This window comes from Mus caroli, chromosome 11 (genome assembly GCF_900094665.2).
Source record: "Mus caroli chromosome 11, CAROLI_EIJ_v1.1, whole genome shotgun sequence".
Classification (NCBI taxonomy): Eukaryota; Metazoa; Chordata; class Mammalia; order Rodentia; family Muridae; genus Mus; species Mus caroli.
In genome coordinates this window covers 60,974,648-60,986,319 of record NC_034580.1, presented here as the reverse complement: position 1 = coordinate 60,986,319, position 11,672 = coordinate 60,974,648, and the positions used below count along the sequence as shown (strand labels likewise).

At 46.3% G+C, this 11,672-nt stretch overlaps 1 protein-coding gene across 4 annotated transcripts in view; it reads left to right on the top strand.

Annotated features, from left to right (window-relative positions):
- Shisa6 (shisa family member 6) overlaps window positions 1–10,247 on the top strand; it is a 297,727-nt gene extending 287,480 nt beyond the window's left edge. For 2 of the 4 annotated variants that reach the window (XM_021178073.2, XM_021178071.2), the window contains 2 exons: window positions 1,866–2,018; window positions 3,867–10,247. In XM_021178073.2, the coding sequence (XP_021033732.1) occupies window positions 1,866–2,018; window positions 3,867–4,417 (704 nt within the window). In that variant the 3' untranslated portion in view covers window positions 4,418–10,247. The remainder of the gene's footprint in view (window positions 1–1,865; window positions 2,019–3,866) is intronic. The other 2 variants (XM_021178074.2, XM_021178072.2) reach the window with 1 other exon arrangement.
- The last annotated feature ends 1,425 nt before the right edge of the window (window positions 10,248–11,672 follow it).

The following is an 11,672-nucleotide window of genomic DNA, read 5'->3' as shown; positions in this document are numbered from 1 at the left end:
CCTCCTCCTCCTCCTTCTCCTCCTCCTCCTCATGTCAATCAAGCATGGAGGCATTTGGTTTCCTTCCCATGAACCTCCATACCTTTCAGATCTCCATGCTCACTGCTCCCTGACCTACCTACCCTTTACTCCTGTCTTGTGTTTATCCTTAATCTTTCTTCAAGAGTCCATTCACCCTGAGTATGTTATCATCATTTATCCACTCTGGTGACCATTAGTCATCTTTATTCCTTTCTTGACTCTTCCTCTGGGCCTGGAAAGTGTGTCTGCTGACTTTGAATCTCAGGGTCTATCTCAGGGAAAGTGGGAGCAAAGAAGGTATGATAGGCAGGCTTTGCTCAAGTTTCTCTTTCTGGGAGCTTAGAAATTCCTAAGGCAGCCTCAGAGAACGGACTTAAAGTAAGCAAGCAGTGGTAGATGTGTAGCTCACCAAGGCTTGCCAAACATGGAGAATAGCAAGGCCTAAGGGAGCTGCTCTGGAGGTGCATGGCACCATGGAGAGAATGTGGATTGCCCTTGGTCCTGTGGAGGCTCAATGCCCCAGCATAAGGAAATGCTAGGGTGCTGAGGCAGGAGTGGGTGGGTTGTTGGGGGAGCTCCCTCATAGAAGCAGGGGGAGGAGGATAGGATAGGGGTTTGTAGAGGGAAAACCAGGAAGGAGGATAACATTTGAAATGTAAATAAAGAAAATAACATGTATACGTGCATATATATATATATATATATTTCCCTCTCTCTCTCTATATATATATATATATGAGAGAGAGAGAGAGAGAGAGAGAGAGAGATGATAGAGATGATAGAATGTAGATTGCAGTTACAAGGGATTAGGGTCCTGTATCCAGAATCTCCTTGGTCAGTACAGCTGCTCTCAAGCAGTACCAAAATTAGTACCAAAATTAGATCAGTCTATAGCTATTAGGATGAGACAGCACATTCACATAGACACAGGTAACATTATTTCTTTGTTGTTGGGTTTCTCTGTGTAGTCTTGGCTGTTCTAGAACTCACTCTGTAGACCAGACTGGCCTCAAACTCAGAAATCCATTTTTAAAGATTTATCTTTTTTTTCTTTTTCCTTCTTTCGTTCCTTTCTTTCCTTCTCTCTTTTTTCCTCTTTTGACATTGATAACACTATGATGCTTGTCTTAGGGTTTCTATTGCTGTGATAAAACAATGCAAGCCCCACAAACTAAAAAGCTTGAGGAGGAAGGGTTTATCTAGCTTACACTTCCCCATCACAGCTCCTTGTTGAAGGAAGGCAGGACAGGAAATAGAGGAAGAACTTGGAGCAAGAATTGAAAGAAACCATGGAAGAGTGCGTCTTACTATCTTGCTCTCTCAGTGTTTGCTCAGCCTGCTTTCCTAAGTCATGTAGGGTGACGGTCCCAAGGGGGACAACTGCTCCCAGTGAGACAGACACTCCTACATCAATCATTAATCAAGTAAAGGCCCTCCTCAGACTTGCCTACAGGCAATCTGATGGGAGCATCCTCTCAACTGCAGTTCCTCTTCCCATGACTACCTTGTGTCAAGTGGCTATAAGGCTAGGACAGTGTTCTTTCATTTCAATGAAAAGTGGTTCATTTTCATCAGACAGATCAGTGATGCATCTGGAGGAGGAAACTGTTGCTGGGTGTCCCAATTGAGTCCTCAAGGACTGATCAATATCCATGGGAGCCAGAGGCAGCTAAGATAACACCTTCTCCCAGGGATCTAAGCAGGGGGAAACTGAGTCATGGCCCTCCCCACTAGATCCTAACATAGGAAATCGGGGACTCTAGACAGTGATGGAGCAGAAAGATGAGAGAAAATTTGGGCACAGTGCCTTTATGTTCCCTAACGCCATGCCCTTGCTTTTTCAGAGAAGCCACGGATGAATAACATTCTGACGTCAGCCACGGAACCCTATGACCTCTCCTTCTCACGCTCTTACCAGAACTTAGCCCACTTGCCTCCATCATATGAATCTGCAGTGAAAACCAATCCAAGCAAGTACTCATCTCTGAAGAGACTAAGTAAGTCAAGGCTGGCTGGAGTATAGGTCTGTCTCAAGGGTCTCCAAGTTATTCTCTTCCATGTCACTCTCTTATCGGATATCCAAGGGACTAAGTTTGGAATCCCAAGAGCAAAGGAGTGAGATGTACAGAGGATGAAGAGAATAGACAGAAGCCTTTCTTTCATTCTGTTGGTCCTCAGCACACCCCTTTCCTAGTTAAGATGATGCTGTAGGGCCCTGAGAACCCTTTGTCTATCTCTATAAGCTGCACTTACCATTCATGTATCAGCTCACCAGGGGTCTTCTTCAAACCATGGGCCTTCCTGTGTGTCATCTTGTAATAGAGGCATCAAGAGCCCTAAGAACCATTCTATCCCAGCCAAGACCATCTCAAGGACCCAAACCTCCACACAGCTCATGCACAGACATTCACTATATCACTTAAGTCTGCTTTATCCAGGGATCCACCTCTGCTATTGGAGTCTGAAATGGGTGTTGGCATTGGTGGGTTTAAGACAACACACTAAAATGTCAGAAAGTACATTAAGGGGCGTTTTTCTTTACTGACCTGATCTGTGTTATTTGCACCCCCACCTGTGTATGTGTGTTCATATCCATGTGTGTGTGTGTGTGTGTGTGTGTGTGTTGGTAATGTTACACAGAGCCCTGTGTAAGCTATACAAGCGTCTGACTCTTGAGCTGTACCCCCAGCTCCACAGGTCTCTTTGGATGGCCGCCCAACATTAGTAGGTGCTCCACAGCTGAGCATGCACTTGAAATTCCAGGGTGATCCACTCTGATAGCGGTACAGCCCATGTCCATCATAGCCACATGCAGAGAAAGGTTGAGTTTTTATGGCAACAAATAACTAACTCTAACCATCGGAGAGGTGCCCAGAAATAAAAGATAGACCCTAGCCTGAACCCTGTGCCCACTAAAGAGGAAGCAGCATTCCCACCGGGAGCCAGAGAGTCCAAAAAGCTGTTTGTAGGAGGCCTCCTTGCTGAAATCTGAGACAATGCAGCCTCATGTATGCCCTGGGAAAGGTCAAGGATCCATAGGGCAATTCTGGGAGAACCGACTAGGACAGGAACCCAGAGCACCTGAGCAAAATGCTCACCCAGTATTGCTACAGCCTGCTGCCTGGTGGGCACGAGGAGTACATGTAGGCTGATGATATAGCTGTGTGGGGGCTGGATACCCATGTTTTGGTTCCCTGTACATTGGTTGTTACTCCAGAGAAGGTGTTACTAGGTTCCTAGGTTACCAGTGAAGCTAGTCACAAACGCCTCCTAGATGAGCTTCCTACTTAATTCTAACAGAAGCTGGTTCTGTGCCCAGTTTCCATAAAGAAGTGCTCTATCCATCATCGGAAAGCTGTCAGCTCTACCTGGGTTGTTTTTAGCAAGACCAGGAACCAATCTACTTCAGAACCACATACAGTAGACACAGCAGGCAAGCCAAAGGAATAAATGCCCTGAGCTTGCCATCAGTGCCACTATGAGCTGGATGGAGAAGTCATTTAAATGACCCCCAAGATGATCCCTGAAGGACAGCATTGGGGACCCACTGGAGATAGGAGTCTGAGACAAAGGCAGTTAGTGGCCCTGAATCAGGGCCTATCTTTCACAAGCCCTCAAGGATTGGTTTGTGTATACAGTAGAGGAGGAAGTTAAGGTCACCTGTCTGTCTCCCCCCCCTCACATACTCTACTAACTAAAGGTGTTTGATTTCATTATCCTTGTAGGTTTTCAGGTATGTGGTGTTCGCTCGCGCATGTGCACATGTACACACCACACATGAACACCTTACTCCCTGGGTTGTGGCTGCCCCATCACCTCACTGCATTCTCTCTGTCTCCTCGCAGCGGACAAGGAAGCTGATGAGTATTACATGAGAAGGAGGCACCTGCCAGACCTTGCAGCCCGTGGTACCCTTCCCCTCAATGTCATCCAGATGTCTCAACAGAAGCCACTTCCTCGAGAACGGCCACGCAGGCCCATCAGGGCCATGTCCCAGGACAGGGTCTTGTCTCCACATCGGGGATTGCCAGATGAATTCGGCATGCCCTATGACCGCATCTTGTCTGATGAACAGCTGCTCTCCACAGAGCGCCTGCACTCCCAGGACCCGTTGCTGTCCCCAGAGAGGACAGCCTTCCCGGAGCAGTCGCTGTCGCGGGCCATCTCACACACGGACGTCTTTGTGTCCACGCCAGTGCTGGACCGCTACCGCATGACCAAGATGCACTCCCATCCCAGTGCCTCCAATAACTCCTATGCCACCCTGGGCCAGAGCCAGACAGCAGCCAAGCGCCATGCCTTTGCCTCTCGCAGACACAACACGGTGGAGCAGCTACACTATATCCCAGGCCATCACACCTGCTACACAGCCAGCAAGACCGAAGTGACCGTGTGACCAACAATGTGGCCAGGGCTGCTTGGCAGAGTCAGGCCAGGACAGAGCAGAGTAGGGCAGGGGCTAGGAGCATCCCGCCTTGCTCTCCTCCCCTCCCTGGCTCCCCCCCATTAAAGCTGGAGGTCGGCTGCCTTTGTCCAGAAAGCCATACCCCCAGGGAGATGGCACCAAATGCCTGGTCCAACAAGCACGGACCTAGGCTCTTTAAAGCTCTTTCTCTCCCAGTAGACTTCCCCTGTAGATGAGAAGTGTAGTGAGGTTCAAGTCTTTCGAACACCTATACCACTCCCTCTGTCCCTGCCCCGCCCCTTCCTGGGGACTCAGCTGCGGGTTCTGCCAGCCAGTGGACCCTCTCCTGAAGGTAATCGGAAGCTGCCTGAGTTTGAACAGCCAGCTGGCTAGAGGGTGCAGTCAGTGGGCTGACCGAATAGGCTACTCGGTCTTCTTCCTTTATCTACAACTGCATCGCAGATAATCTCTTAGTGCCTAAAAATTGCCTGCTCGCTCTCAGCCAGAGAGCTGCTGTGTCCATAAGCACAATATGATTCTCTTCCGCCTGCTGGAACTCTGGTCTCTACCGAGTGGCCCTTCCCTCGCTGAGCCCTGCAGCCCAACAATGGGGAGGGGTCCCTTCCTGCAGCTGCTTGGTTGCTCCTGCCTCTGTGATGTGGGGACTCTGTTCTCCCAGCATTCACTGTTTCTCCTCAAAGCTCTCTGGGGCTTAAGCTCTTGCCCTCCAGAGGGGGCATTAGCCCTTGCCCTCCAGAGAGGAGTAGCGACAGGTTGCCAGGACTTTAGAGGTGCCTCGGCAATCGCCTGATTGTCTCCTTACTTCCTCCAGGCCTCAGGTCTGAACTAGGACCTCCTCTCAGGCCTGCCTTCTTCACCTGAGCTCTGCTCCCAGGAGGCACCTGTGGTGGGCAGAGAGCTAGGGTCGGGAGGACCACTGTGATGCCCAGGGTCTCAGGGGCTCACCATTTCCATTTTCTAGGGCTCTGCCTGTACCCCCATCCATGAGCCTCAGGCAGAAGTTTCCAGACACAGACAGAAGAAGCTTAGCCCTCAAAAAAGCAGGAACCCTCTGAGGTGGTCATGCTGGACCCTGCCCAGTCCTTTCCATCATCTTTGCCCACATCACCACCCCTTTTCTGTTTAGAACCCTTTCTTTCTCCCTCTGTTCTCGCCCAGACCTATCTCCCACCTTGCTGTCTGTGGCTCCATTACTTTCTTCAGACAGTGGATCTAAGGGACCAAGATCCATTGGCAGATGCAAATAAATAATGGTGTCCCAGGATGTTGCTCTGGGGACTGTTTCAAGCTTTCTTCCTTGCAGGAATGCTTGGGCATATGGCAGAGGCATCTGCCCCATTGCCAGCCCGGCTCAGCCCCATCCTTGCCTCCAACCTGAAGGGGGACAAGATGTAACCAGCTACTGATCCAAGATCAGAAGGAAGAAGACAATGAGACCACACACACACACACACACACACACACACACACACACACACACACACACTTCTGAGGGCCAGAGCACCTCTCTGGGACTGGGGAGAATCAGTCCAGAATGTCCTGTGGAGAGATAAAACCATCACTTACCAGACTCCAGCAGCAATGCCCTTACATCAGATTTTATACCCCTGCCCCCAGTTCTGCATGGATAGCCCTTAAAAAGTGAGATGGTGAGAAGCTTGCATTCACCCTGGTTATCTTTAATCCAGCCAAGTCTAGAGAGCCACAGAGAAGCCAGAGGACTGCTTTCAAGAGCTGTAGGCTCTCCTGAGCCCCTTCCCAGAATCCCCACACCCCCCACCTCCATGAGCAGCTATGTTCTGCATAACCCAGAAGGATTGAAACTGGGGTTTCTAAAGGTAGTCCTTAGCCTCCCCACTGAGGGGGTGTCCCTGGCACTATGTGACCATTCTGCTTTGCTCCCTGCAAATACGAACCTTCTTAAGGGCTGGTCCCCATTGGGTCTATGAGCATTTGTTGCAGAAGGTAAGGCTCACAGGAAGAGAGGAACTCAATCCAAATAGAGAATGGCTCACTTTCAGAAGCAAAGGCATGTCTGACAGCTGGCCCCCAGCCCAGCACCTTGTAACTCTCCTTAACCCTTAGCTGGTCTTTTTGAAGGCCATGTGCTGGTGCGAAGGAGGAAGGGCAAGACTGTGGTGGGCAAGAATCCCCTCCCATGTGTTTGTACATCCCATGGAAAATCTTTTAGACACCAAGTTTTGCAGCCTTTGGGGAGCAAGACCTTATCCCAGGCTCTTCCCCCAGCCTTGGCTCTCACAATGTGTCTGTCTGTCTGTCTAGCTTCCTGTCTGTCTGTCTGTCAGTCAGTCAGTCTGTCTGTCTCAGGGGCTGTTTGATAAGTTGTTTTCCAAACTATTTCTCATCCCTGCCTTATCACCATTTGGTATAAAGTACCTGGCATCAGGTACATCAGAAAATTCTAATGTAATGCTTGCTTCTCCTGAAGGCTTTTCTTGTGCTTCATCCTTGGAAGGAAAACAATAACAAATATAACTCTACAAACTATGCTAATCCAGTCCCCCCGCCTCCAAACTCCAGAAAACTGTCTTAACTGGGACATGGAAATACAGTAACCAACCCCCATCTTCAGTTTTGCATGACTCCATTTCAATTACCTGTAGACAACCATGATCCAGAAATAGTTATATTTGTCTTAACTCTTTTGAGAGAGTCCACAATTACATAGCTTTTATTACAGTATATTCTTATAACTTGCCCTACTTTATTATTGTCAATCTCTTTCTGTGACTAATTTACAAATTAAACTTTATTGTATGTGTATGTATATGAAGAAAAACACAATACCTATATAGAGAGTGTGGGACCATGTGTGGTTTCGAGCACACAATGGGATTGTTGGAGCTTATCCCTCAGTGATAAGGGAAAACCACTAGATCCCCTCAACTCATCTGTCACTCCAGAACCAGCTAGCTCTGTTGCTATATGACGTCACTTGAGAGTGTCTGGGGCTGGAACCCTGGTCACTGCTTCTAACCCAAGCAGGCTGGTTTCCTCTGTCACATAGGAGGGGCACGGACCCCTTGTGATAAACATTCATATCCCAAGGAAACCCAAGACTCCTTCTGCATGTCTCCACTGCCCTGGACTTAAGTATGTATAGGTCTCACTTACCCCAAGTATTCTTCCTGAAGGTCTCTTACCACACCCATCCGTCACCACTCCTTTCTTACCTCCCCCAGTGAACTCTTGGCTGCATATATTCATGAGCCACAAAAGCTTGCCAATAATTCCTTAACCTCCTAAGTGGACTTTGACCGTTAGAATTCCCCAGTGTCTTAGGCAATGTGTTTCCCTTGAGAAGGTCCAGTCCTTACCTTACTGAATTCTTTCCCCTTCTTTACATTCTTATTCCTGTCTTAACCTCCTATGCCAGTTTCCTCTTGCCTTCCTCTCATTTCTTTCTTCAATCATCCAGCTTCCTCCAGCCCCAATTCCTTTTCCCTGGGCCTGCTGAAATCTCTAGTTTTAAGAATTAGAGTTCTTGGTGTAAACTGTGAAGACTCTGGCATTCTGTGTTCAAGTCCTCTGTTTGCTTCATTGGTTTGTTATACTTCCTCACATGGGAAATGATGCCCCAAGGTGTGAGATCACTGGGCTCCCCACATCCCTATGATCTCTAAAAGGGAAAGGAGAGAGCTGCCTGATTAGAGGTGTCATGGCCAAAAGATCAGCTTTGGCTCCTGAGACTACCAGACTCAAGAAGCTCTTGACTAAGACTGCTACTAGCCCAGAGTCTTCTGCTCTGGCCAAAGATTCATCCCCTTTGATGCTTGTAGCTCTTGCTTATACTTCAACACTTACTTCAACACTCTTGATTTCGTACATATCACAGCTTTCCCTTCATCCCAAAGACATGAGGACCTTGTAAGTCTTCAACTATGAGGAGTTGTCATCCCAACATCGCTGCCACCAAACTCAACCCATGGCCTTTGGAGAGTTCTTGACTGCCACCTGCTTCATCATTCATTCCTTCCACAGATGTCTGTGGAGTGAACCCGAGGTCATAGTTTGAAAGGGCTGCCTATCACTTGAACCCTAGAAGGCACCTGCTCTGAGAGGAGCAGGCACATTGGCCACATTGGCCACTCTGCCATCCTCTCTGAATCTGGGGGGATTTCCAAATAGTTTTAAGAGGCTTGATATGCTTTAACAAAGTATTTTCAGGGCTTAAGTGTTATTTTTTATAAGCAGTGCATTTTAATGGTAGGTTAAACATGAAAGACAAGTCCTTCTGGTCCCTCTCTTTGTTTTTGGAAGATGGCATATCAAAGAGAGAGAGAGAAAAAACAAAGGACAGAGGCTCTTGAATCATGGCTTCTAGTTCTGGCATTTGTCTCCATCTTGCCATGTGACTATGGGTAAGTCACATCCCAGTGCCTCAGTTTCCTCACTTATAAAATGAGAGGCTTTGGATAAATGAGCCCCCAAAGTTTCATCCAGCTCTTATGCTCTAGGGTTTTCAGTCTCCACTCTCCCTTCTCTACATTCATCCCCATTTCAACTGAGCTGTGCCCATCGTACTCTGCCCGCCCTGTGGCAACATCACTAGACTCCTCGCCAGATTTTGGATGGAACCAATGGGTTTGGCATTGTAGCTGAAAGTTAAAACCTGACCACTCAACAGGTCACCAATCACGTGTCTCAAAAGCCTCTCATATAAACATACATAAAATACCTGGGTGTCTGTCGCTGTGAAATTCTGAGTTTGGAGTTTTCATTTTTGATGTTGTCCTTATAGCTGGAGGGAGGTAACTCTACTTTCAGAGAGGGGACAGGCTGAAAGATGGCCCAGAAGTCTGACCATGACATTTGGGCATGGAATTTGTATTTAAGGACAAATGGGAAAGTTGTTCCATGTCTCAAAGGAGCATGCTTGGCAGAGGTTTTGTGTGGTAAGGGATGTCATCATATCCCATGCCACAGCATGCATCACAAAGACCACATCTGGATGCTGAAGCTCCACCTCGACTGGAGAAGACAAGGCATGACTACCAGGGCTTCTGAGAGGTGGGTCTTTACCCCATCCCAGTATCTTTGTGGCCCCTCTTCATGTTATTATCACCCTCCCCATGAAGGCTTGCAAAGCACCAATGGAAATTCCAAGTCTCTGTCATCAAACCCATCTTGTAAATCGCAAACACATTAACCTTCCATCATTCAGAAAAAAAAAAAATGATGCTGTGTGTTTGCTTAACAACCTCCGTCATATAGGGGAGGAGAAGACCCTGCTAAACACTGCTGCCAACCCTCCAATGCCACTCCAAAGGAGGACTCATTCATTTGCTTCATAGTGGCAAATACGTCTCTATCCTGTAAACTCAACTAGATATTTTGTAGTAAAGAATTCTTGAAATTCTCTAATAAGAGGCAATTCTTACTGTAACATTTTTAGTTTGGGGACACAATTTCCTAATGGGGGTTAAGGAACATTTTTACTCATTAGCTGGATTTATGGATTCTATGTTTATTATATGGTAGTATTATGAAAAGTACCTTTCTATCTGTACCTCTGCAGTTTCTCCATCACTCACATGCCTCCATTACGGCTTCTGTAAAAATTCATCATTCTCCTTCCCTGTCAAAGCACACCCTATATGTACTGTAAACAGAGATTGCTTTAGTAAGATTTAGTCTTAAGGATTTTTTTCCACTTTTGTCAGTAACAGATATTTATGGATCAAAAAAAGTAAAATAAAATAAAGCTGTTTCAACATAACCTGTGTGTCTTAAAGTAGCCACATACTTACAGAGCCCAAACCAAGGTCATGAAAAAGCAAGAAAGGATATGGGTGATAACTGTAGTTGAGAGAGGAAGCAGAGATTGACTACAGACAGTTGCTACGGAACTTTGGGTGTAATGAGATACTCTAAATCCTAATGTGGCCAAGTTCAGGGGTACATACCTGTAATTCTAGAATTCAAGAAAATGATGCAAAAGGATTATGAGTTTGAGGCCAACCTGGGCTACATATCAAAATGTTGTTTCAAAAAGCAACAAATAAAATCTACATTGTGGTGATGCCTACAGAACTACATAGATCATGGAAATCACAAAATGTGTATGTTTATAATTGCTGTATGCTATGTTATAATAATCAAGCTTTAAAAAGTTAGAACAGAGGAAAGCAGAAGTTTGGGCCCAGGACACAGTGTCACCTGAGACCAGAGATGAATTTTTCAGAGCTGTATACATAGATCTATTCCAGCACCATTATTCATAGATATTGGGTCTCAGTTTTGTTTTAGTATTAGTTAGTTACCATGGCTGAGCAGATTAAAGGTGACCAAAGACCCATGACATTTAATCTGGAACATAAAAAACTTGTCCCATGAAAATTGATTCAGATATGCAGTTGTGTTCGAGATGTTGTCTCTGTGTGTGGTTGTGATATTATTTTCTTTGGCCCCTGCTCGATTGGCTGCTAAGGTTACTTGTTGATCAGCAAAGCCTCGAAACAGGCTGAACAAACAAAATGCTGCCAGGAAGGGCATTTATCTTACCCCACAAAGCGGTGTCTTTGTAGTTCTAGAATCTAGGCTCCCAATCCTCCAATTCTCCTGTAAACAAATCCTCCTCATAAGAGGCATTGTTCTGATATTTTTAAATCCCAAGTCAGACCTAGTAGTATATATCTTCAAATCTCAACTACTCAGAAAGCTCGAACAAGAGGATCAGAAGTGAGCTCGAGGCCAACCTGAGCTAGATCTGTCTCAATAGTGATTGATTGATTGATTGATTGATTGATGGGCTAAGGACCTATTTCAGTGGTAGGGAATTCAGTTATCATGCATGGTGTCCTAGGTTCAATTCTGCAAAGAAATCCTTTTATTCTCTAGTCCCAAGGGTTTTCTAGAAATCAGCACAGCATTGGCTGCTTTTTCTGCATGTGGTAACACATTTTTTCAGAACACATTCCCTCATCATGACACTATCTCTTCCTCTCCGAGTCAGACTCTCTAACGTGGAACAACTTATAGCAAGTGCATGCATGCACTGACACCTTACACATGCAGAAGTCCTTGTAGTCTATATTCATCAGTGAAAAGAAACCTCAGGGAAAACAAATTTCTTGTTTGGAGGATTTTTTTTAAGCAGTTGGATTTAATCTTAATGCTTACAAATACATATAATGACTAAATTATACTAATAGTCCTCAAAAGAAACTCTAGAGACTTCCCTTGTTGAACATACAAAACTAAC